The following is a 27484-nucleotide window of genomic DNA, read 5'->3' on the forward strand; positions in this document are numbered from 1 at the left end:
GTGGCGGCCGGACTTCCCAGGAAACTTTTTACTGTTTTCTGTCTTCGCCCTGTCGCTGCGTTTTTGACCTTATTTTAAAGAGGAGCGGGACGTCACATTGCCTCCTTAAACTGCATACATTTGTTGGCATCCTAGTCTCGCGGACCCCCGGGATAAAGCGAACCGGTGTGAGGGGGGTCGAAGGAAGGCCACGGATGACCGAGGGATTGTTTATGTATCTTTTTGGATTTCACATAACGAGTTACAGTCGGTGCATACTTTGTAAATTGACCCCTAATAATGAGTGGACATCAGCCGCAACGGCGGCAAACAAATGTCGGCTCCATACTACTGACACCGCAGGAAAATGAATGCCTTTTCAACCACCTTGGCAGGAAATGCATCGTAAGTTTTTCCCCATCAAATTGTTGTATGATAGCAGGCTAATAGAAGAAGCTAACACGGCTAACTTGCTCCGTGTTTCCTGTCCCGAGACGGGGGATGAAGCTAGCTGTGAGGTGTAACGCTGTGTTTGTGGCCTGTAGTTGACGTGTGTTTTATGTGGGAGACATTTGAGACTTCTAACAGGTTTGTTTAGACAGCAAGGGCGACCCGGGAGGGCAGGGAGCGACTGTGCTCAGCGTCCCGTATGGAGACTGTGACATTTGGGCACCAGCAAGTTTCATTCCTGCCTTCAGGCCTCCGCTGGTACGCCCTTAACTTAAAGCTTGACATACCTGAAATCACCCAGGAAATTCCTCTGCCACAGCCCGGCTGCACTGAGCCTAGCATCGGCACAGTGGAGCTGTTAAACCCATCAGCGCTAAGCAATGATTTTGCACTGGCATTACATAACACAGCTGAACCTTGGTTGTTTTCGGGAAGTGTGTCCACTGAGAAGAATGTGCCGACCAGATTTGGCTGAGGACAGACTAGCTTGAAGTCCTCCTAATGCAAGACCGCGCCAGTCCCCAAAACCCCGAGCATAAAGCAGTGGGAGTAGCCTGCTGTACCAGTGATGCAGTCAGGATCACTAGTGCACTGTCACGACTCAATATTGAGAGATAGGCTGATATTACGTAACACGTGTAGCGTTAAGCTGACTCATTTTTCTGTTCCCCCTGATGTCTGCAGCTAGCCCCATGCCCAACAGCTTGTAGCCACATTTTAAGGAAGACATTTGCAGCTGCATCAGCATTGCCTCAAATCTCACACTTCTTAAGTATGTTTGCTTTTCCTCTTTGTGATCTTGCAGGACAGGTTTTTGTCCCATTTTCCTATTAGTCAACAATACCTCCTGGCTGCAAAATAAGAATATTAGTCAACTGTATAAACAGTGGGAGCAGGTAAAACTAATATTAACAGACCCTGGAGCATCTGATCAGATGATGTTTGCCTTCCAGCGTGTCTTTATTTTTTACTGTGGCTCTCACACAGGGTTTAGCTGGTTACAAGCGGTTTCACATCCATATGTTATGCCTGTCCTATCAAATTAAACAGAGCATAAGACTTAAGATTAGATTTGGACCCTTTGTCTTACTTAATAAATGTTGTGTACATCACCCCCACCTTGAAAGGCCTACCGCTGATTTTCAACCAGCTCTGTGTCATAACAATGTGTGTCGTATGTGTAAACTGTGGTAAACTGCCCTCCATCTAACCAGTGCTTAGATCTCCCAGCTAAACTTCGCGGGATGAGGCAGATAACTCGAAACGCATCACCCGGCGGAGTCTCGCTGGCTCTCCCAGGCTGTTGCTCAAACTGCTGGCGTCTTCATATTGCCCACCACCATTGACACAAGAAGAATAGAAGCATATGGAGATTCAGACCCACCCCTCTCTCTCTCAAACTTGGACCGAAATCCAATTAAACCGTAAAAACAGGCAAGGTTATGATACTGCACTGCCTGTTTCTCACCTAAATTGTTGTCATAAATATATTTTGGTGCCCTGTTTAGCTGTAATGTGAGAGTCTGTGAACAGGAAGTGGGTGCCATACTGTTTTCAGAGGCTTATAAAACTGGGTTCAAACTGTAAAACTATGAATCGAGATTCTGTTATGGTGTTGCCTATTTATCGCCTCAGATGTTGTCACAAACATAATTTAGTGCACTGTTTCACTGTAATAGAAGATTTGGTGCCAGCTGGCTGCAGTTGTGTCACATGGATGAGTTTACATTACGTCACCCACCAGTGGGAGCTTTTATTGGTCCGGTGCGGCTCAGTGCATTATCATAGTTTTTTACCACAGCCAAATAAAATGTCACAGCTTTTTTTCTCTATTTTCTCTGGTTATGTAGCACCAATTTCAGAAGTATTTGTGTCTTTCTACTGCAGTTTTATGAAAAGTTGAGTGTTGTTGGTAAATCAGCCTATTTCCTCTACAAAGTGTTTGTGTAGTGGACCTTAAATGAGAGGCAGTGTGGGAGATCCTTTCGAATTTCCTCTTAGCAACACAGTTCCCCTGTCTGATTTTGACAATTGTATTTTTTTCCTGACCGTAGTGGCGTAGTAGAAACTCTGTGACACAGTGATTATCAGCTGGAAAATGTGTCACACCTTCAGCTGTTATTGATAGCCTGTAAAGATAAGACGTGTTCAAAGTCAAGGTGGCAGATTAATAAATTACATCTGTGTTTTTGCTGTAGCATTATCAAGTTTGCTCTACAGATATGGGTCAGTCCGAGAGACGGTGTGTTTTAATATGCAGGCGAGAAGAACGTGTACAAACCAGCATTGCTCTAGCATAGGGTGGACTTTCACGTACCGTGTTCTCAGGTTACTTCCCCTTAGTCATAATACTTTCCTTTAATTGTGCACAGTATAGGTTGTGTGTTGAGGGACAGAGAAATGGCTCATCCTCTTTTCTTGGTATGTGTGAGGTTTCTGTGTATGTACCCATGTTTGCTTTGGAAAGGCTGCACTTCCTGTCCCATGACACAGTATGTCAGGCCCTGTATGTGTGTGTCACGTGGTCACATGACATCCCACCTCCTCTTCTACAGGTTCCTAAGGCGTGTCTTCCTACACCTATGTAACCTGTTAAAAATCCGATGACAACATCCCTCTGGCCTTCTTGCAATTGTGTCACTCAGCATGTGACAGCGACGAGGAATCGGGAACATTCCTCACAGTCCTACGCTCTTGTGTGTTTGTACACGTCTTTGCATGCAGAGAAGTTTTGGGAGAGTCCCTGTGTGTGTGTGTGTGTGTGTGTGTGTGTGTGTGTGTGTGTGTGTGTGTGTGTGTGAGACTGGGGGAGAGAGAGATGGGAAGAGACAGACATTGTGTGTCTCCCTGACCAATCTAATTAGAATGCCCAGCAGTGATTTAGTGGCTGACTGAGTGACTGTGCCTCATGTAATGTACTCAACATGCAGAAAATGTAAGAACCACAGAGTCACCTTTGCTTTGTGTCTTCGCACTGTCCTTTTCCTAACACACACAGTCATTAGTTGGCTCCGTGCAGCTGAATGAGGCTTGATTTATTCTCGCTGTAAAAGGCTTGTTTGTATACTATCTAATTCTTTTAGAGTAGCAGAGCTCTCCATGCCCGTGTGTTTGCCTGAAATCTTGGCAGCAACAAAAGGAAGAAGACTTCATGTCCAACAGTGGTATCAAGGGCAACCAGCTGCGCTATCTCGCTGTTTCTTATTGTTGATGTTTACCACAGTTATTATGCTCTTCTCTGCTACCTACCAAGAAAAGAAAAGTAGTAATTGTCATGTTATAGCCTTGTTGTATTTATAATTTTTTTTTTTTAATTGTATGCCATCAATGCCAATTTTCCCTGTGTTATCAAAAATGGTAATGACTAGTTGTTGAAATTCCAGCATTATGACAGGACTAAGCGAGGCAAGTGTTCATTTGTGTTATTCAATTTTTAAGGTTTTTCTATCATTCAGTAGCTTCCCACGAGTGTTCCTTATGTATTCAAATCTGAACATTCATATTTTAGTCGAAGTACGTACTTTGTAGCTTCAAAATGCTATATTTGTCATTCCAAAAATCTTTTCCTTCGTGACCTGACATAGTTTTCTGCATGATGACGTTGCTATATATGACCGCTTCATTGCTATTCTGTTGCTCTGGCTACAACTTTGGTCCCTGTTTACTTCCTGTCTGCTATTGCATTAACATACATTCAAACAGGAAGTACAAAGGGACCCATTTAGAATATTTATGTTGTCCAGTTTGAAACGGTCTATCAACCCTTCTACCCTGCATGACTGAGCCAGGCGTCTGAAAGAATTGTGCGTTATCCGTCTTCAGAATTAGCTATATTCCCTCAATCCCCGAACCTGCACGGAAGCTTGGCAACTGACTGCCGTGGACGCCATGTTAATTCAATACAGAAAGTCACTCAACAGCACAAACTTACTAACCAATCGAGGCAGCGGTGCCAGAAACTCCCGTGTTGTATGAGGTAAAATCACTGTTTTTGTCAAAGTAGTCAGGTGGCTTTGAAGAGAGCATAGATGCGTATCTTGGCTTCAGTTGCTCTTCGGAAAGGGCTGTCTGACAGCCAGGTTAAATGGTGAAAATATTACACTTAGTGTAGATGAGAACCTCATACAGCCTCGCTCCTAAAAATCTTAAGAAATCCTTACAGTATTAATTATTATTACCAATTTTTTGCTAATGACCGCATGGGCGTTTCTATTTGAAAAATCTCAAAGAGAGCACAGATGGACCACCTCTTTAAGGAATTAATTGTTTATTTTTTTTCCTCACATTATGATGTGTTCGTCATTTATTATTGACGCTGATTTATTGGTCCAGATATACTTTGAATCTTAGATTTCTCCAAAGTCTAACCTGTGCGGCAGGTAGCAATATTTTGCAACAAAAGTATGTCCACAATACACATGACATTTATGGTGACCAGGTTTACTGTGAGAGTTCAAAGTGGCAAGACTCCTGTAAATGTGTAACTACTTTGATCATATTTTAGGAAATGCACGCAAGCACTTCAGCCTGTATTCTGTCTAAATAATGAGGTCACACATATGGATACAGAGAGCGAGAGACTCATACAGGTACATACACAGTGGTCTCACTCATTGGTTTCACTCATTGGTATTCCTTCTGCTGTTTTCACCATCGGCAACACTGTCTGACTGGGCAAAAGGTGGAAGGGGTCCAATTCACACTGAGTGTGTGTGTGTGTGTTTGTGTGCGCAGACTGCCTGATCAGCAGTCCTATCCTACAGGAAGTCCCGTGGTCGGCCTCCTCTGGTGATTTGTGCTGGAGAAGTAGAACATGACTCCTCTTTTCCTCCACTTCACCCTCTTTTCTAATCTTCTCTCCTTTCATCGCTCCTCTCTTGTCATTTAATTCCTCCTTCAGCCCGTCTTTAAGCCCGTTTTGCATCTCTTTTCTCCCTGTACATCACTCCCCTCCTGTCTTACATCCACATTCTCCTTTTCTCCCTCTTCTTTCCAACACCGCATCTCTGCGTCAGCCACTTATCCCGTCTTCTGTTTCTTCCCACTTCTTTCCCATCTTTTCACTCGCTTTCTCTCCGGAAGATCTTGCAAAGAGATGTAATGGTCCCTTTTTTGTGCCAGTATGGAACAGCTTGACCAAATGGCTGATGGACAATACTCAGATTAGATCGTCAGCTATAGTTGGCCACTGCAGAAAGCAAGCTCTTTAATCAAAATTTTCTGCATGGGAGGAAAAAGAAAGATTGTGATTGCGCAGTCTGTGTGCTGGACAGGTGATGATGAGCTTCATTATGTAGCAGAAACAGAAAACAGATGTAGCTTGTTTGAGAGCAAGTGCATCAGACGGAGAGAATTCATTCGTGAGAGTGTGTTTTTAAGTGCAAGTGTTTTTTTTGTCGGATTTTGATGACGCCATAGACAGAGCTCCACTTCCTGCTGCAGCCTTTGGCCCTGTCAGGAACAATCAGTGCTCCGTGGGCAGATGAAACCCCAGGGCCAGAGAGCCTGGACACCATTACAGTCAGTATTACAGAGAAATTCTAGCATAAAACTGGATTCATATCCTTTTGATCTTAGCGATCACTGCTCCAAATCCAAATAACCAAAGAGCTGTTATCGGACTGAGCTATATGGTTGAAAATCAGTATCTTATTATGGGTGAATGCAGCTAAGGATGCCAGAGATGCGCTGATTCACACACTCCAATTCACACACCATCACTATGATGTAACGGCTCCTCTGCATGTGCTCGTGTTGTTCTCTTACCTCATGTTGCCCTGTGTTGTGTGCAGTTTAATGTTAGTCATGCAATGTGGCTGCAAAACACAACTTCCGAGAGTCAGAAAGAGATGAGGTCATTTGCATCCTGCTTGAGAGATGGGTGACAGTCTCTGCGGGAGCTCCTGATTATGGTTTGGATGAACCGTTACTGAGAGGTATTCAAAGGATAGTGGTGCTGATGAAAGGCCGATGATTGACTTGACATTTCCCCCTAAAGCCGCCTCTGTCTGACCATTATGAAGGGTAATTTTTTGCTTCTGTTAAATAAGTAAATTCAAGACTAAACTCTAAATTGTATGAAAGTCTCTTTTCCCTACATTCATGACACACTGAAAGCATCGTATCACTGTTTGGAAATACTCTTGGGGAGTCAATTCTTAGGAATCAGACACTGGGAAGTGGTCCGTCTCTGCGGAAAGATGTTTTCCAGGGACTTTTGTAGTGACGTAGTTTCAGTTTTGGGGTCCTGTAGTGCTCAAAAAGTGCCTGCCCCTGTGGTTATACCACAGATGAGATGATCCAGGAACTAACACTGGCAAGTTTGTTGTACTGAAAGTTGTCGGCTGCTCAACAACAAGCTGTCAGACTGCCGCAAGTTCAGGGTAATTATTCATAAAGTAGACAAACATAGTTTTTTTTTCTTTTGAAAGTATCAGGGCAAAGTTTAGGACCTACAGCTGTACTATTGCTGACTTCTCAACAAATCTACATGAGTAAGATGCCAAGAGACAATAGTGTCATAGCACAAGAAAAACAAAAAGATCCCCACTGCTTTGGAAAGAGGTGTCGTGCTGGCATTTTCAATATGTCTGTTCTGCCTCTGCACATCTGCTTCATTTAAACATCACATTTACACGCCACTAAATTACAACAAGCAACACAGGGGCTCTGTATGTTGTCTTGAAGTACGCAGTAATTCCCGCAACTATTGAGTTGGAGAGAGATCACCAGGCATTTCCCTAGTTGATGTTGATGCTTGTGTTAATGACAGGGAACCCCTCAGTGTGAGTAAACCCCTGCAGCAACCTGTAAAACCCGCTGAGAGTTTGATCTGGTCTTATGATCATGGATGCGTCTGTGTTTGTGCTATAGGCGTGCTCCTCTGTGATTATATGCATGTCATTAGGGGCGGCTGTGGCACAGGAGGCAGAGCCGGTCATCCACTAATGGGAAGATTGGCGGCTTGATCCCCAGCTCCTCCAGTCCGCATGTTAAAGCATCCTTGGGGAAGGTTGTTGGTGCGCATGAATGTGTAACTGACAAGCAGGTGGCACCTTTGTATGGGAGCCTCGTGCTGCCAGCTCCCAACGCTTCAGCCAGAATCCTCAAAACTCATCATTTCTTGTCATCCAGTGGATTTTTGCTCACGGCACAGGCAGGGAGTTTCTTTGCTTTCAACCCTACTGCTTCCCTAGCAAGAACACAACCATACAAACATATCTCACCGATGACGTAACAGTTAAAGCAGAGTCTCAAATCTCATAATCAGTGGTGACGTATAGGTTGACTGAAACATTCACACCCAAACTGGCAAAATATAGGCATTCATTAGGAACTCTGTGTTAGAATAGTTAAATGATGATTGGTTAAATGATCTGGTTAAAAAAAAGCTATAAGTTGACTGAATTAGTTATGTTATTACTTTTCAATTTATTTTCCTTAGTTTTAATGTAACTTTAATGACTTGGTATGTGCCTATGTCCCTTAATATGGTGTTGATATAGCGTGGATCCTTCAGGAGATGCTCAGGAGCTTGCAGTGTTCTTACTTCGTAACCAAAGTAACTTGCTTGATCTCTTGAGTCTCATTTACTCTCACGGCTCTCCTTCAGCTTAGTAGATGTGCCTTTTGTCATATTTCTGTGCTGCTTGACAGCCGTTTGGCATTGATGGACTCTAACTTTTGACAACCACAGGGTAGAGCTACTTGACCCCCACAGAGTCGCTGTCACCCTGCCCATCAGACACTTTAAAAGGCATTTGTCCTTGCATTTGCTTCTAGTCCCATTTCCGATGACTTTCATTTGAAAATGTACTGCTAATGTGAATGTATGCGCATATACTGGAGAATGTGTGTGAACAGCTGTATTTAGATCATCCCACAGACTTCTTTGAGATTCAGGTCAGGACGACTCGCAGTCATTCTCGTACTGAAAGTATTTCTGTATAGATTTGGCTTTTTGCTCTGTGTCAACACCCTGTTCCAGCAGTACCATAAGACTGCACCTTTATTGATCTTCCCTCATTGTTTCCTCTTATCCTTGTATATCTCACAGTGCTTGCAGCTTTTAAGCACCCAGCATGTTGCTACAGCTATCATTTATAATGGCAGGAATGTTTTTAGCTGTACAATGGGTCCGGTTTCTGCAAGCAGTTGTGTTTATTATGTCTTTACCGAACTGATTTTCTGCCCATAGACAAGCCGACAACAAGCCACTTGGTTTATTTTTAAGGCATGTTTGGCTCAAAGGGCAGCCCCAGTTTTGCTGAATGTGCTTAGCAAGCACTCCGTCTTGATTCTTGGCTCCTCCAAGAGACATTTTACCATTTGGAACATCCTTATAGATGACCAACTTCACTCAAAATCTGAGTTAGGGGTTTGGGGACAGAGCACTAAGGAGGCAAGGATCCATAATTTAATTAAAATTATAAAGAACTCATGGTCCCCTCCCTGACTAAGGAGTTCCCAAATTTTGATGCTGGTCTTTTTGAGCCTTTGTATAGTAAATGCTGTTCTGTATCTCCGGCATCGCAGCTCACAGATCTTAAGTTTTGCAAACATGGGCTTTACGGATTTAAAGGTTCTGTGAATGACATTCAGAGCAAAAATGAAGTCACGCTCCTGCTCCACCAGCACAGGATGGGTTTTGTTTCAGTTTCTTTACCTAATTTGAACCTTTCAGAGCATTTCGACCAAAAATAATTTGATTCAGAACCCAGGAAGTTGATTTTCCTTAACCTGAAGTGCGAATTGTGACGATATCACTGAGCGTGTTATACTCTGCAGATTCTGTAGATTTGAAAGAGAGGATAAAGTCTTGTGTCTTCTAATCACCATAGTTGGTCCTTGCTTGTTTTTGGATCAAATCAAATATCTGTAATTAAGAGCAGCTCACAGGTAATCAATATAATCAGCCATCTTGCTACAGCTCTTTGCTTGTGTTGTGCATTGTGCAACGCCCTCCATTGATGACGCATCCTTGATTACAATGGTTTTGCTCAAAACTGGTGGAAACTGGTTTGCTAGGTAGCACCAAGGATCCAAGAATCCTGAACGCACTGTCAGCACTTTTAGCTGATCGCCCCTGGCTCATACACCTCCATGTTGAAAACCACGTGCGTGCCGACAACATGAATCAGACTTTGATTGATATGCTCTGGATGTCGTATAGAGCTCCTTTAAATGGTTGATTAGTTCACAGACACCTTTAAGTCTACATTACTACCAACCTAGGTCTTGTGGTGTGCTGGCTTAAACCCCCTGTGAGATGCTTTTACCTGGCTACAAAAAGTGTATGTGTGTAGTTATGTAGTGTCCATTACTAACTGTAACTCTCCCTCTGTCTCTGTCTCTGTCTCCCTGCAGTCATTGTCTTCAGCAGTGGTCCAGGTGTTCACAGCAGATAGGAACTCCAGCTGGAGCAAGAGATGCTGCGGGGTGGCCTGTCTGGTCAAAGACAATCCTCAACGATCCTACTTCATCAGGGTCGTTGACATCAGGGTAGGTAAACACAAAGCAGCGAGCCGCTCTGCACATTGATGAGTCCCATCATTGTGGTGCATTACTGACGTAGCTGGCAGATGATGGTACTCACCACAATCGATGTCCAGTGGTGGTGTACCGCCGTTTCATTCTCACGATGGCCTTATACTTACACAGCCACACAGTGGAATCCGTGGGATGTCTGTTATATCAGTCGATACAGAATTCATTTAACCTGATTTTTATGTTTTATCCATAGGACGGTAAGATGATGTTTGAGCAGGAGCTGTATAACAACTTCAACATCTACCTCCCCAAACCTTACTTCATGACATTTGCTGGAGATGTGAGTTTCCCCTCTCTGCTGATTTCTCTTTTTATTTCTGATCCTCTGTATTCCGGGTCAGCATCCATATATGGTCACAGACGAGTACTTTTTTCTTCATTTTTTTAATTTGTTGTTGATTTTCATTTATTCATTCAATGCAGCTGGAAAGGGAAGAGGAGTTTCTGCCTCTCATGACTTGTCATTAGATATTGCAATTGAGTCACCAAAAAACGATCACTAATGTCCTCCAAGAAACTGTAACCGCTAATCCTACTCAGGGTCACGAGGGGAGTCTATCCCGGGTCACGAGGGGAGTCTGTCCCAGCTCACATTAAGCGAGATGTTGTGGGGTACACCCTGGACTATCACAGGGCCCTTTTTACACGGAGATCGTGCTATCGGGCCGCTAGAAGTCCCCTCTTTACGCCACCTTTGCATTTCTATGCCGAACCAAACAACAGCAGCATCATCTTGCATCAGTGTGTGATTTTAGACAGCGTGCTGGCATCATGAAAGTGAAATAGTGAAGTTAGGCATGACGTTTAACGTGTCAGTATCAGCTTCTAGCGTGACATGCAACATATGTGTCGGCAGCCCTTGACAAAGAGTAACAACGGCATAAGATAGCTTTCTGACCTCATTGTTTACCAAATATGCAGACATTTTTGGCCGCTGTTTTTCTTCTTTGAGTTAGCCGCTAACTGCCGCTAGCCAGAGATCCCAAAGAAGACCCATGCTGACAGTGGGAGAACATGCAAACTCCGCACGGCCGGCTGGAGAATTTGGACCTAGAACCCCCTCTTGCTGTGAGGCAACACTGCTAATTCCCCGTCCTCAAAGAAACCTAATATTAGAATTGAAACCTTGCAGGTCAACTGACCAAAGGTAGCCACTGCTTTTAAGACATTTCCTCAAAGACTTTTTTAAGCAGTGCAAAAAAACAAAACAAAAAAAGGTTCCATCACAGTACACATTCATAATGGGCTTGGTTGGCCCAAATTGTCCTTTCAGCAATCAAAAAGTGAATTTGAGAAGCATATTTGAACAAAAATATGGTTCTTTATAAATTTGAAACAAATTTAAATTCAGAACCAGTTTGCAATACCCAACTCTTGATTTAGAGAAATGATTGTACTGCACATAACAAGTATACACAAAACTCAGTTTGCTGCAGAGTTTTTCTTTTACAAAACTAAATCCAGAAATTCTACCGGAAAACTGACACCTATTTCCCTCATGAAAAAACATCATTGTTCGTAGAAAACCTAACTTAATGTCACATCTTATGCACTTAATGTGACAAGACGCCTTTATTTGTGGAGCAGACATCTTAGCTGGTGGGTACAGTGCCTCAGATTCCAACAGACCATGAAGTATGTGCTGATTGAGGTGATAAGGCTGGGAATGCATGCACAACATGGTTTGGAAATTCAGTCATGGAAATTAGGTGGTCAGGTAGGTCGTTGGAACTTGGCAAGAAATAAATCGACTTTACAAATGTATTTATCAAATCTGTACAAACTTTTGTTTTGCTCTGTGTGTGTGTTCACAGACATGCCAAGTGGGTCTGAACTTTGCCAGTGAGGAGGAGACCAAGCGTTTCCGTTCCCAAGTGACAGAGCTAGTTGGGAGAAGACAGAGGAAAACTGGTACCAACTTACTGCTGCTGCCGTCTTACCTACAAACCTCTCTACTGACCTAACTCACTGAAAAAAAATGACACATTTAGCAAATCTGTATCTTGTGTTCAAAATAATCCATCTTATTTTTCATGTCGAACCATGCTACAAGGATGCAGAAAATAATGAAGTGGCTACATGCATTCATTTTGGAATGATCTGTGTGTCCTTAAATGGAGCAATAGCAGGTTTTGGTTTGACTAGTGTGAGCACAAGATCAAATTTATCTCTAAACTTGTCATTTTTTACAGCGCTCTACCACACAGAACTGGGCAAAAAAGTCCTAATTTCAATACATTACCATATTGATTCTGAGGCACTAGAATGATGCTTTTATGCAACGATGTCCTCCAGCTGTGAGACGTACTTTGGGCCCAATATGTCAGTGTCATGTATTGAAAAGATTTTTTTTGCCTGGGTCTGTTTACTGCACCATCTGATTTTCTTTTTCTGGTCTTCTGCAGTCTGTTCTCAGTTCTTAAAACCTTTAATAACACATAGTACTGTTTTCAAACTTACAGTCTTTAAGGTGCTGAAATCCAAGACAAATTTAGGAATCAGTAATGAGTAAAGTGATGCTGATACCAATAGAGTAGACTTTTTTTAATATGTCATTCGATATCTATCATGTAAATGCAAGAGTTTAGTTGTGTACCAGACAGGTGTGTAGTATAGCCACATTTCGAACTTTTTGGTGGCATGTTGGCATACCAACTCCGTCAAATACGCTGTGCTCAACTTCACCACACCACAGACTGTTCTGGTTGTAGCTGCTGTAGTTGTAGGCCAATCACGTCATATTTAAACAAAGAAACCTTGCAGTAATTTGCTGTGAGCAAAACCCTAAAAAAATATTTTTTCTTCTAGATCTGGGTACAAAAAGGATTAAATGCAGGTATGGTTTGACAGGAGATGTTTCGATATTACTTGGTGCTGGATTATTTCGGTAGATGCTACGGATGTTCCTGTCAACTTAACTAAAAAAAAATTTTAGACTAGTTGACTAGTCAAATACATACATACAACATATTACATTAACTTCCTGAAGCCTTTACATCAACAAAGTGAAGTGGAAGCATATCCTGCGAGGTCATTGTCGTGATGAGCTTCTCAGCCCCAGCGGGATCACAGCATCTCCAGGTGAACAATGTCAAATTGGTCTGAATGTGGCGAGCACCGCTAGCAGCAGCAGCCATCGTTACGTGCAGGTTAACATCCAAATGCTTGAGCTGAATGTGGCTGCTCATTGATCCAGTTGAGTGATAATATGCCAGTTTTTTCTGACACAGCCTACATGCTACCTTGTTTTCATTTTCTAGATCAAAGTACTGCCAAACTGTGCTGGTTTTGTGAGAGGACATCTCTCCAGTTTCCCACCGTGCTGTTTTAAAACTCCAGTGTACACAAGCATTACTGCGGGGAGGGTGCTCTCTCTTACGGCTCTGTAGCACCCACTAGTGGCGAGCGGCTGCATGACAGTTAAGCGGCTTAAACCGACTAATATTTCTGGTGCCGACTAGCAAGGGGGCGGATGTTTAATCGTTTGGACGGTTAATCGCCCTAGTCGATACCTTAAAGATATTAAGTACCGATACCCACCTCTAGTCAAATTACAAAAGTGAGGAGAAAGGTTTAATAATAATCCATAAAATTATACAATCTATTTGTTCACTATTCAAAGTTATCTTTACGGAATTCTCCCAATTTTGGTGCTGCGAGAAAACCTGGCAGACAGTGAGTTGTTGACTTTGTGCCATCGTCACAGAAACAGCTTCCAGTCAGAGAGATGACTCTCAATCAGTTTTGTTTCAAATGTTCCTGATAAATCAGACACCGGCAGATTTAATTTTAGCAAAACCTCAGGGATGCATCACAACACTGCACTCAGGGCTGTAAACAAATATGCAGACTGGCCCAAGGGGGGCACTACAGTTTCAGGTTAAAATGAGCAAAATGAATGAATGATCAGCTGTGAGAGGACTTCATCCCTCATGGGTGTAATAATTCCAGAGCTGGCATGGCATAAATGAAATGTGGTGATTTGTATGAGGGAACCTCTATTACCATTTTGCCCTTAAGATGTTTTTTGTTAATTATAAAGAAACATAAATAGCATCATGAAGTGTGCTTTTTGTGGATCAACACTAGCTTCACGTTTATATGGTTTTCATCCAGCACCAACAATTAGACTTTGGAACTGCAAAGCCAGAAGGCAATTTTACAACATTCTGCTTTGTATTATAACTTCTGTTTTATCTTGTCTTATCTGAGGAAGTCAGCCATGAGTGTTTGCATTACAGACTGAGGATTCAATTGAACACACGTCTATTAAATGTGTACAGACACAGTCTTAAACTCATTAGTGGCATTCAGCCCTTAACTTTCATCATCACTTGCTTGATTAAGACCATCCGTCTTCCTCCTTCCTCTTCTGTGGGGCCTGACCCTTCAGATGGATCCTTCTTTCATCTTTTTCCCCTTCAGCCCTCCGCATGGGGTGCCTAACCTTATCCACAAGGCTTCTTCTGTTTGACCTTCAGCCTTTGGAAAACTCAAGCCATCAGTATCTTGAAGTGTGTGTGTGTGTGTGTGTGTGTGTGTGTGTGTGTGTGTGTGTCTTTACGTGGTTATATTCTTTAACTGTATGAAAGAGAAAGCGTGATGGATGTATTGTCCTGGAATGTGTGTGTGGATGTAACATTAGTTGTTGTGTGTACAAGGAAGTCTGATTTACGTCTAACAGCACCAACACTTTGCTTTGGCAAATCTCTCCAAATAACTTTCCACTCTGTGCAGCACATGCACAATGCCGCCGAGCCCCACACTCACAAACCAATAAACTCTCTTCTCCTTGTACATCTGACACACTCACACGTATTCGCTTCTCACTAACACAAACCCACCACTTAGCACAGGATTGTAACGATTGCATTTGTCTGTGTGTTCACAGAGAAGAGACGCGACCCTCCAAATGGTATGTTTTTTCCACTGTTTCCTGTCATTAAGTTCAGAAATAAACTGAAGAGAAGTGTTAAAACAGACTCTGGGGGAATTGGCAACACGTGTGTCAATGCGTTTGGTATGTCAGATGGGCGGAATATCAGGATCATTCGGATTTTTGTTTTACTTGGCAACAATTCAAGACTGTACTTCCTCTCCCTGACATTGTGGAAACTATGTAGCATACACTGCATTTCATATTCTATGCAGGGAAAACACTATCTGGCATTCATGGGGAGTAAACTGAACACCAGAAAGACTGATGACACAAATTAAGACTCGATAAACTGAACCTATTATCAACTGAATCAACACCTGTCAACAAACTATGTATTTGCATTGTCTTGTAAGACATCCGCTGTGTCCCACTTCCATACAGCAACTCGAAGCAGGTGTGTTTAAAAGGTGACACAAAATAAAAACAGCCAGTATGTATCCCAAAAACATAAGCTTTGAGCCTTGATACTTAATTTTCTCCAGGTTTAGGAAAGCATGAGGTCTTTAAAGGGATAGTGCACCCAAAAATGAAAATTCAGCCATTATCTACTCACCCATATGCCGAGGGAGGCTCTGGTGAAGTTTTAGAGTCCTCACATCACTTGTGGAGATCCGAGGGGGGAGTGGGTAGCAGCACAACTGCACACCTAATGGCTGACGGCCACCCAGATTAAAACGTCCAAGAACACATAATTGAAACCACAAAATATCTCCATACTGCTCGTCCGTAGTGATCCAAGTGTCCTGAAGCCCCGACATAAAAAAGTTGTTTGGAAAAACGTCATTTGAACTCTGTTTTTAGCCTCATTGTAGCCTGTAGCTCTAACTGTCCCTCTGTGGACCGTGCTTACATGTGTGTGCTTGCGCGCGAGACCAGTGAAAGCACTGAACACACATGAAGGCGGTGCCCATGTCTCACGGTCTCACGCAAGCGCACACACGTCAGCTCAGTGTACAGAGAGGCAGTTAGAGCTACAGGCTACAATGAGGCTAAAAATGGAGTTCAAATGACGTTTTTTTCCAAACAACTTTTATGCTGGGGCTTCAGGACACTTGGATCACTACAGACGAGCAGTATGGAGATATTTTATGGTTTCAATTATGTGTTCTTGGACGTTTTAATCTGGGTTGCCATCAGCTATTAGGTGTGCAGTTGTGCTGCTACCCACTCCCCCCTCGGATCTCCGTAAGTGTTGTGAGAAACTTCACCTGAGCCTCCCTCAGCATGAGGGTGAGTAGATAATGGCTGAATTTTCATTTTTGGGTGCACTATCCCTTTAAGCCATAGAGATGCTTTGGGGGCAAATGGTGACCTCCATTCTAATAGTACTCTCCTACGGGCTAGTAGAGATGCAAAGGCAATGCTGTCTTGTGTTGTTTTCCTAATTATTCGGGGGCCTGGAATTCCTCCGAAAATGGCTATGTCTGCACACGGTGTTAACACTATGCTGAATGCCTCCAGAAAGGCGTCAAAAGCCCCAACCCTTCGAAACATTCTGACACTAAAATGGGGTTTTTCAGATCAGGAGAAAATTACACGCACGTTGTTTTAGCAACGTGATCTTACACTCAGCTGATACAAGACATGAAGCTAGCAGATAACAATGAGTCTCAAAAAAGGAACAAAGATTAAATTTGTTAGGGTTATAGTGTTGTATTGTTTTGAGTCGGATTTCATCCATCTACACGGCGTCTACTACACTTCCGAGTGAGGTGGGGGTATGTGGGGAAGAGAAGACCACGCCCACTTAGGAGACCGGAAGTGTACACCATTTTGTGTCAGTGGTGTAGCATGTAATGCGTTATCTTTTGTTATATAGAATATCTTTGACACTGGTTCTGTTCACATACAGTACAGGCCAAAAGTTTGGACACACCTTCTCATTCAATGCGTTTTCTTTATTTTCATGACTATTTACATTGTAGATTCTCACTGAAGGCATCAAAACTATGAATGAACACATGTGGAGTTATGTACTTAACAAAAAAAGGTGAAATAACTGAAAACATGTTTTATATTCTAGTTTCTTCAAAATAGCCACCCTTTGCTCTGATTACTGCTTTGCACACTCTTGGCATTCTCTCGATGAGCTTCAAGAGGTAGTCACCTGAAATGGTTTTCCAACAGTCTTGAAGTCTTGAAGGAGTTCCCAGTTCCCTGTACTGTACATAACACTTCAATTTATTTCGGGGCATCCCGTAGCCTTGCAGAGATGATATAAACAAAGAAACGTTAACCTTGGTCTTTTGTGGCTAACGATAATTCATGTCAGCAACCATGTTACCACAGATATGAGGAGTAAGCACATCTGGCTGACGTTTGTAATCTGACATTAGGCGAACTCCTCTTAATGTAGCTAGTTAGCTAGTGTTTTTAACTATGATGTGATTATATACAACGTTATGTGTCCGTGTGACGCCAATGTAATGTGTCGAGTGTGCCTTTTATGGGCCAGGTCCACTCGTATCTTTTAACAATCTTCAGAATTTGGTTTTCTTTTTAACTTTGACAAGCCTAGCACACAACAGTTTTCAGCTAGCTCAACTATTATTGGAGCACAGAGCGAAAAGGGGCGGGGCTCAGATAGGGTCAGTTGTAGATGGTGGACAAACAGCTCTGGGAACAGCTCAAAAAAAATATATATACTATTGTTTGTGGAAACATTTTTCTTTCTCTTTATAAAGTTAAAATTGCATTTAAAAAAATGCAGTTGAATTGATATGCATCAGTGAAAGTGTGGTAATGTTCAGTAGTGTGTGTTCATAAAACCATTACAGTGCAAATTACACATGATCTAAGATAACATTACAGCTCCTGATAGTGGAGTCTTGATATGTGAATGACGTGCCCTTCATGGTCCTCACTCAGTGCGGTCTGATGGCTTAACAGATGGAATACGTTTGTGGATATGCACAGATTTGTTTGTGGACACACAGCAAAACGCAGACCACTTCATTTGACCTGCTGGCTTATTAATATATCTGTGTGTGCATGCGGCCATGTGGAGGTCTTTGCTACACAAATGACACATTTCCACATTTAGCTGATGCTCATATTCAGAGCAGCTTAATGGCATGCGGCCTGTGGATGCTTCACTTTGGGTCCAAGTGGTCAGATGCCATATGTGGTTATACATCAGGTTTATTTTCACGGTTTATTTACAGCCAGTGGTTCAGATTTTTGACTCTGTGTTGGTATTATCTTCTGTAGCGGGACAGGAGAATGAAAAGAACAAGTGTTATCTAACGTTACATTTACCTGCGCCCACTTATGCTACCATGCATAGATGTTTGTACCAGTTTCTGTCTTGGATTTGTCATGCATGGGTTCAGTTTCTGAACAAGTGCATCTTGTGTGTGAATTGGTTCCTTTCCAGAGGAAGTCATCCTTGTCCTCTCAAAGGAATATCTCCTCTCCATCTCCATCTGTCTCACTCTCACTTCCCATGACCGCATCATAGCTTCGTTCCTGTCTGTCATCTGCAGTCTGGTTCTGGCTTTCCTTCTGTTCTGCCCTTTTCCCCTGTTGCCCTTTCCAGCTCTCCCCCTCTCATCATTTGTCCCCATCTGCCCTCTGCTCTTCATTTAATCTGTCTTCATTTTCTTCTTTGTGCTCTCTATCTCTGTCTGCCTTCATTGCTCTGCCTTCCTCGCCTTTTTTCTCACCCCCGCAATCATCATGTTTTAGAAACCCCCCCAAGATTAACATGGGATTAATGCATGGACAGGTTTTAATGGTTACGTAAAAAAATCCAGCGCTAAATCCAGAATGATTTGCTGGGATTAGATCCGTTTGTGTGTTTTGCATGGAGAGGGAGGAGATGGTAGTGGAGGTGGGTGGAGAAATGCTCCCAGCGAGCCAATCCGAGCAAGATAATCTGACAGCGCTTCCAGCTGTGATGGGACATCAAGGGAATAGACAATGATTTGCAAAACAGACACAAAATATGCAGAGTGGCTCAGACAGACGCGTGAAGCAGGGAAACAGAAATTTGGTGAACAGTTTGCATGGAAGGAAACTGTTGCTGTGATGGAAGGAATGCAAGAGGAAGAGTAAACTTTGGCCGTTGGCTGGCTAAGTGTTGGCTGGCTCGTCTCCCTTCTGATGGCATTGCTGGATGTCTGCCGTCACAGCACAGACAGTATGCACGTAAACTCCACCAGATGTCTGATGAGGATATTAATTCAGTAAATGCAGACTGTTGCACTGAGTCCGTCACAAGTTGGCTTATTTTCTGTGCTGGTGTTTTGGTCGTGTTTTGGAAACCTATGGGATCATCTTGGCTTGTCAGGTTTCAGCAAAGACTGGGCTCTGTTCTGAAACGAGACAAGTGCATTTAGCTTTTACCTGCTTACACAGTTGGGTTTAAGAGGAAGTTATTCTTTTTTGGAAAGCAGTCTGTCCATGTTGGGAAGGAGCACTTCCTGGATGTGATACTTTCAACAGACATTTCCTTCTTGACTGACAAAGAGTACCTGTTTCCGATCTACCTTCAAATCAGTTGTTTGAACCTTGGTGTCACCGTATTGCTCATGCCCAGTCAGCTGCTACGATGATGTTCTGCACCACCTTCCTGTCTGCTCCCTCCGAGGAACTCAATTGTGAAGGCAGTGGAGGAGGAGGAGCAGCAGCAGTAGGAGGTGGAGGTTTGAGCCCGGGGAGCTGCCTGTCTTCTTTACACTGCCTGGTTCTCCCTCAGGATGAACTGTACCCGTCGCTCTCCGACCCGACCGCTCGGCTCTCAATTTCCCCCGAAGACCGAGCGCACAACTTGGTCGGCAAAATGCTTCTCGGTGTCAGCATGAGCACCTGCAGGCCGAGAGATGGGGGGTGTATTTGGGACAGGGTGAGAAGGCGGCGGAGTCGGTCGGCCTCGCCTTCGCCCAGCAAAACGCCCAAAAGTCCCTGTAGTGAGAGTGTTAAAGGTATGTGCTGCAGCTGAGGCACTGGTAACGCTCATTTTTTATTTGAGATCTGAGTTGACTGGCTGCTCGTGTGCTTGTCAAGAGTTCGCTTTACCTTGTGTAGTTATATGACATGTTTGTGTGTCTGCTGTCGCTTCAGAGTAAATGTCATTTGCAGAGGAAAGTTGATCAGAGGTGGGACCGAGTCTTTGTAAGTCTTTGTGAAGTCACAAGTAATAGGTGTTAAATAGGTGATTTTTTAAGTTGAGTCTCAAGACATCAAGTTTATGACTATAGTCTGACATGAGTCCAAGTCACATGACTCTAGTCCACACCTCTGGAAGATCATCACACTGATAGAACAAGTATTACAACCGATTTTAACCATTATATCTTCAAGACATTGTTTTGTTTTGCGTCACTTTTCAGTCTTTATCTGTCATTTAGTTTGAATAACCTGAGTGGCAGTAATGGGATGATGCTATAATCCTACATGCTCTAAGCCATTTTCACACCCAAAACCCCAAATTAAATAGCCAGACCCCTTTGTGCCAAACAGTCCGTAATAGCCATTAAATAATGGATTACATAACTAAAGGAACTGGCCCTGAAAAGCCCCATGATTAGAATCCAACATGGATCCAAGGTCGTTTTTTAATGAAATGATAATAATGCCAAACATGTAATGCGTAACCCTTTCATGTCAAGACAGTACATGTATTCAACATTTAAAAAGTACCTATTCTTCTTGTGATGCAGTGGAAAACCCAATATCAAGTTGTTTGTATTTTAATGAAACTGCTGTCCTCAGTGCATTCCACCGGCTGTATTACATAAACCCCTAACTTTATTGTCTGTGTCGTTCTTAAGGCCCAACGTTGCCCATGGCTACCGTCGACATCAAGAACCCCGAGATCAGCAATGTTCATCGTTACCATAACAACTCTCAGGTGAACAACATTGTGCACTCGTCCTTCCCTAAGAGAGAGAAAAAGGGCAAGGCCAAGAAGAAGAGGTTGACCAAGGCGGACATCGGCACACCGAGCAACTTCCAGTGAGTCACACACAGGCACCTCGGGGCGGCTGTGGATCGGAAGGTAGAATGGTTATCCACCCAGCTCCTCCAGTCCACATGTCGAAGTATCCCATGGCAAAATACTGAACCCCGAATTGCTCCTGAGAGTGTGTGAGTGTGAATGAATGTTAAACTGAGTAGCAGGTGGCACCTTGTACGGTAGCCTCGGCCACCAGTGTGTGAATGTGTGGATGCTACACCCTTTTTTCATCTTTCAATGATCCCCTTGAATGTTTGTTGACGTTTTTGGTGGGTCATACCACGTTGCAAAATAAAGCTAAACCTCGTGTCAAATTGAGTGACCCTGCAAACTCTGAATTCACTCTGCCAATAGGGGGCGCTACATGATACAATTATGTGGCCATAACTTAAAGCCCTCATCCAGTTCCAAATCCAAATTGAACATTTGTGTATGTGAACCCACACTACAACTGTTACATGAATGGCCCAAAGTCTGTATAAGTGATCATCATTAATCATCTTTTTTGGGGGGAAATGTACAGTGTTTATCTTCTCAGTTTTTTTTTTTTACTTGTATGTGACCTCACAAGCTTTCTTCTGCTTCTCTCACAGGCACATTGGGCACGTAGGATGGGATCCAAACACAGGCTTTGATGTAAGTGCAACAAGAGTGTAAGGTTAATGCACACGCTTGTTCGTATGTGTGTCTCTGCACACGTTAGTGTGAATATGAGTATGTGACCTCGACATATTCTCAAAACTTGGCCCCTGGTTTATCTGTTTGTCAGTCACACATCCCTCTTCCAGACAGATTTTCCAAAATTTAATATCAGCTCCCAAAACATTACGCCGAGCAGCCCGGCCAAGTCATCAGGAGGGTTACACAAGGAGATTTTGGAAGGGGAGAGAATCAACTTGCATCTGCATAATCCATGGACTCGTTCCCAAAAAGCATCATCAGTAATTATGCTGGACGCGGGATGATGAGTATGAGATCACGCAGGTCAGAGGACTTAAATGAAAGAGATGAAATTCAGATGATTCGGTTTCATAAGTTAATGCTTTCAAGGACTTAGATTGATTTGAATGGGTGACGTCAGTCAAATAACGCTCGCTCACCTCTCAAATCCTAGGGGCTTAAAGCCGGAGCACAAATGAGTGGATTCACAAATGAGCAAGGGAAATATTTGATCGTCCTGCCAGCTAATTTTTTTGTCTCTTTTTTCCTCTTACACTATAGGTACTGCAGATGTTTAAAGTGATAATCCACCCTAAAAAGCACTTTAAAATATTCTTTACAAAGTATGGCAGCTGTGCTCAACCTGATTAATGTTAGTTACATTGCACGTAGTACATTTACTCATGTATTGTACATATGAATTTGAAGTACTTGTACTTTACTTGAGTCTGTTCTTTGAATGCCACTTTATACTTCCACTCCTATACCTTCCAGAGGGACATACTGTACTTTACTGCATTTATCTGAAAGCTGTAGTCACTACAAGTACAGCTAAAACACTTAGTCAAAGTGGTTTTCAAGAGTGCTTCATATGAAAATAGACCTAATGGACATAAAACAGAGAGGGCAGTTCAATATATAAGGACATTTAAAATAGTTTAAAACATGGATTAACTGATTCATAAAATCATGGAGTTGTAAAACTATAAATCAAGTAAGGTTTTAAAAGAGTTGCAGGAGCGTGAAGTGTAAAAAGAAAGAGTTTCAGACCTGTATCAGGAAAGTCAGAGCAAGTTAAAGGCTGAAGTGAACTGATAGGTTTTTACCTCTCTTTAAAAATATTTATCCATCTGGCTGCACTGATATCTGTAGGGAGTGTGAGCTTTGGGGTGTTATTGACAAAGGCTGCATCACTGATCCCTGATTTAAGTCTTTTTTTCTTATTTATTTGGCGAAAAAATGTGAGTTTTTTTGGATGTTTCTTACTATTTCAATGCAAAGCTTTTACTCGTAACAGACTATTTAGTACTTTTACTGAAAAATCTGAATACTTCCTCCACCACTGATAATCAGTAACCAGTTGTGGTAGGAAATAAGTATCTAAAAATCTAAAGGTGCAGTACACGTCATCTGCCAATGCCAAGAGCAGTAACTGCCCCAGGATGTGACATCTAGCACAGTTAATGTACAGTAGAAAGAGGACGTAATGATGACACAGTGAAACAACATCATACATTATTATTCATAGCTTTATCTTTATCGTCTCTGCTGTCAACAGAACCCCATATAAAAAGCAGAAGCAGCTGAAGGGGAACTCTTGTGACAAGTGATAAAAGCTCTGGACAGACTTGTTCTAACTTGTATTCAAATCTGGGTTAATGAGAACTGTTTTCTTCCCCTGGTGCCAACCTGTTAGTGTCACCCCACACCACCAGATGGCAGCATAATGGCTGGTATTGTGGTCTCATGTTGAGCTGTCTACATATCTTAAAGTCACTACATCACAAGTCATTTTAGAGAAGTTACCTCTCTCAGGCTCTTTCCTGAATGGACCAGTTGATATGCTTGAATAGATTTCTAGCAGCTGGTGTCACACTGTGTAATCCTGTTTTTTCAAATGTCCCTTTTAATCCCAACCGAACCAAACTCAACACTCAACATGCCCGTCACATAATGTGTCACTGAGCTGCAAAGCTCATAAACACAGATTAAAACCAGTTGAATCACATCACAGGTTTTGACATATAGGGCGTGAGATCATGCATGTGCAGGAATGTGCTCAAACATGAGCCACCAGTATGTGTAAGTTACTGCCTGTTGTGCCCAAAGGAGAATCATTAGTAGTATCCGTCTTATTCTGTTAAATTAAACCCCATTGTCGTAATTGCATACAATAAATCCAAGCCACACACAGTGACATTCTCTCTTTCCTTTCCTCAGTTGAATAACTTGGACCCAGAGCTGAAGAATCTGTTTGATATGTGCGGCATCTCCGAGGCTCAGCTGAAGGACAAGGAGACCTCAAAGGTCATCTACGACTTCATCGAGAAGAAAGGAGGCGTGGAAGCTGTCAAGAATGAGCTACGGAGACAAGGTAAAGCAGATGCATTGTTGGGAAAAGGGTTGTCTTCTTCCCTAAAAACACTTGTTTGCTGACATAGTAGCAAAAGGGAATTTGGAGACTTGCTAGATTCTTTTCTTTGGATGAAAATATAGAATTGGAAAGGGAAATTAAAAAGGGAAGATCCCACATTTTTGCTTGGTAAGGTCCACAGTAAACTTGACTATACTGACTTCAGTTCGGTTGAGGTCAGCCCCTAATATTTTCTACGTAAAACTCCACACCTAGGCGCACCGGGGCTCATGGACAAGCCACCGTCCTATTTCTGTCCTTGGTGCCCCGAAATAAACACCTCCATAGCAGCTCTTCCTCTCTGCTTCCATGGCAGCTCATCACCTCTTCTTATCTCTTGCTGCCACTGTCGCTCTTATGTGTGCCAAAAAATATCCGGAGCACATGACCCACAGTCCTGTCATTATAGAGACAATGGCCAGAAAGATATTACCTGTGGAGGTGAGCTCTTTAGGCGAGGAATCATGTTTAAATTAGTGGGTTCCTGCACATGACTTTAAGCTACTGCAGAGATGGAAGAATTACAGATCATTTATAAGGCTTTAATGTCAGGGACCCAGGCCCAGATCTGGCTACACCTGACCCCAAACGTCCAGTTCCTTCGATTAGTGTGAACTCTTTTGCAGGACACCGACCTTGTGACATAAAGGCTGATTGACAATTTAAGACAGTGTAACTAATGAGGTGGTTTCATCCCCAGATCCGCCACGGTGGAGCGGTAGGTTACTGTGCATGATGTGCTGTGACAGCTCATGACTGTGCATGATAAGTTGGACTGTACTGTGACCCGAGAATTCAGTCAGAGCCTGTGAGGTTTTCGCAGTTACTGAAGTTCAGTGTTTGCTTTTTCACACAGTGTGAACTTGAGTTGGACGTGTCATCAGTAGCTGACTCTGTGGCATCATGATGACAGCCAGAGGCATTAATAACACAGCATTCCCACAGTTTTTAATAACATGATTGAAAGCATTCACATGCAAGAAGGCTGTCCCCAGTGGCTTGATCATATAACTGCATGATGCACTGACACTTAAAGAGTTGGGAAGCTGATAAACATTATTGACAGATGTGCTTTGAAATCCTGTGTGACTTTCCAGATCTTCCAGCTGTCCTTCCATGAATTATATTTTTTGGATTTAATCTAAAATCTGAAATGATATTTGGATGTTGTTCATGGCTGCAGTGTGAAATCTTGAGTGATGTGACATAAGAACAACTTTGCTCTTTTTAACTTCAGGTTATCTTTGTTGTTTTCTCCCCAGCTCCTCCGCCTCCTCCATCCAGAGGCGGCCCTCCTCCCCCACCCCCACACCACAGCTCGGCCCCTCCTCCCCCTCCTCCTGCCAGGGGGCGAGGTGCCCCACCACCTCCTCCCCCCTCCAGAGCTCCCGTCTCTGCGCCCCCTCCTCCCCCTCCATCCCGACCGGGCATGTCGGCTCCACCGCCTCCCCCGCCCAGCAGAGGCTCACTCCCGCCTCCCCCTCCACCGGCCCATGCCTCAATTCCGGTGGCGCCTCCCCCACCACCTCCACCTCCCTCATCTTCATCCGGAGGACCGCCTCCTCCCCCTCCACCTCCACCACCTCCTGGCCCTCCACCCCCTGCTCCTCCGATGCCCACGGAGGCTAATGGAGGGGACGGCAGCACGGCCGCACCCGGTAAGTCGGCCCTGCTGAGTCAGATCAGAGAAGGCACCCAGCTGAAGAAGGTGGAGCAGAAAGAGAGGCCGGTGTCCAGCACTGGCAGAGACGCACTTCTGGACCAAATCCGACAAGGGATCCAGCTCAAAACGGTCAGCGCTCCTTCGTTACACACAGCACATGTCTCGATCAAATATGTATCCATCTGTACCCTGAGATTTAACTCCTTCTGTCTTCTTTACAGAGGGATGACAGTACAGATTCAACCCCCTCCACCCCAGCCCCCTCGGCAGGCATCGTCGGGGCCCTGATGGAGGTGATGCAGAAACGGAGCAAGGCTATTCACTCTTCAGGTACACCAACACACTACTCATTTAGCCTATAATATTAAATTTGTTTCCTGCTTCCTGTAATGTGCAGTTGAAATCCACAGGAATGTCTACACAACACATACCATGGGACTCTCACATAACCTGTGCACTAAAATCCAAGTCTTATTTTTAGAGTTGTATGCCCGGTAATTCCCAAACAGACAGGAACAAAACTAAAAGTGAAACTCATGTCTACTCTCTTTAAAGCCAGACTCCATTGACAAAAACAGTAATTTTACTTCACTGAACACAGGAGCTGCTGGTCACCACTGCCCCAATCAGTTGATGACTTTGCTGAATCCGAACTAATCCCTTACACCACCAAAGTCACAGAATAACACAAAGTAACAAATTGATGGAGGCAGTGGTAGATCAGCAGCTCCCGTGTTCAGGAAGGTAAAATTACTGTTTTTGTAAATGGACTCTGGCCTTAAAGAGAACGTAGCTATGTTTCACTTTGTCCTTGATTTCCTGTCAGTTAGGGAGGTCTGTTTGGGATGTACTGAGCATACGACAGGAGATAACCTCCTTAATCTTTACTTCAAGATCCACAGAGTTTAATATATTCAGCATCATACTTGTGTTTGGTCATGTCGTTGAGCTTGTTTACAGACTCTGAAAAGTAGCTGTCTGTTATTCACTCACTCTACGGTAGGGAATGGGAGTTTAAAATAAAACCCCTGTGCCAGAAATTCACTGTACATCAAAATAAAGTGTGTATTTTACAAACTTGACATGTTGGCAAGTCACTTGTGGTCCATTCAAAATGGACCCGTGACCCACTTTTGGACCGCGACCCACCAATTGGGAACCACTGATTTAGCAGACACTTGTGCCAAAAGAAACTTCAGTGAGTTCAGATTATTTCACAGTTAATTTGAGTGGCTCCTGGGGACTTGAACTCTATCTTACAAGAGCTTTGAGTAATTAACTCTGCCTCTTCAACCTTTAAAAATGGAGCAGCTGCTTGACACCCGGCACTCAGACTTTGTGTCATTTCTTGTATGTCAGATGACACACTGTTGCCAAAATGTAAATTAGACTTTCACCACTTCCTCATCAGTCTAGAAACAACTTTGTAGTTCCTTTTTTTTCTATTTTAAGCCTCTTAGTTGAGGAAACTTTCCTTCTTTTAAAATAGATTCAAAGGGGATACACAAGTAAAGGTTTACTCTAGTACAAACAGCAAAATAGAAGACATGCATGACGTTCTTGCCACCACAAAAAAAACAACAATAATTTTATCTGGAAAAGAAAATGCTTTGCAAATGGCTGTTTTCAGTACACCTCCTGAAAGTCTTCTTTTTTTGCACAGATGAGGACGATGACGATGAGGATGAGGAGGACTTTGAGGATGATGATGAATGGGAGGACTAGTGATATTTCATTTCTCCCCCCCCACCCCCCCGCCCTCCCCAACCCATGGATGATTATAACACTAAAATAGTTCTTGTCTTTCTAAAAAGAAATCTTTAATTTCAAAATTCTAAATGTAAATGTTCTATCAACTCGCTGTATATTTTT

General features: G+C 43.1%; 1 protein-coding gene across 2 annotated transcripts; it reads left to right on the forward strand.

Annotated features, from left to right (window-relative positions):
* LOC117249232 (actin nucleation-promoting factor WASL) lies at positions 1–27484 on the forward strand. Of its 2 annotated transcripts, XM_033614727.2 has the most exons (11): positions 1–384; positions 9796–9930; positions 10172–10258; positions 11793–11889; positions 14870–14893; positions 20692–20875; positions 21470–21512; positions 23757–23910; positions 25212–25741; positions 25834–25942; positions 27276–27484. In XM_033614727.2, exons 1-11 carry the CDS (start codon positions 280–282, stop codon positions 27335–27337), a joined length of 1530 nt encoding a protein of 509 aa, XP_033470618.1. In that variant the 5' UTR covers positions 1–279; the 3' UTR covers positions 27338–27484. The 2 variants fall into 2 exon arrangements, with proteins under 2 accessions (XP_033470618.1, XP_033470619.1); XM_033614728.2 differs by lacking the exon at positions 14870–14893.

Source organism: Epinephelus lanceolatus, chromosome 23, assembly GCF_041903045.1.
Source record: "Epinephelus lanceolatus isolate andai-2023 chromosome 23, ASM4190304v1, whole genome shotgun sequence".
In the NCBI taxonomy this organism is placed as follows: domain Eukaryota; kingdom Metazoa; phylum Chordata; class Actinopteri; order Perciformes; family Serranidae; genus Epinephelus; species Epinephelus lanceolatus.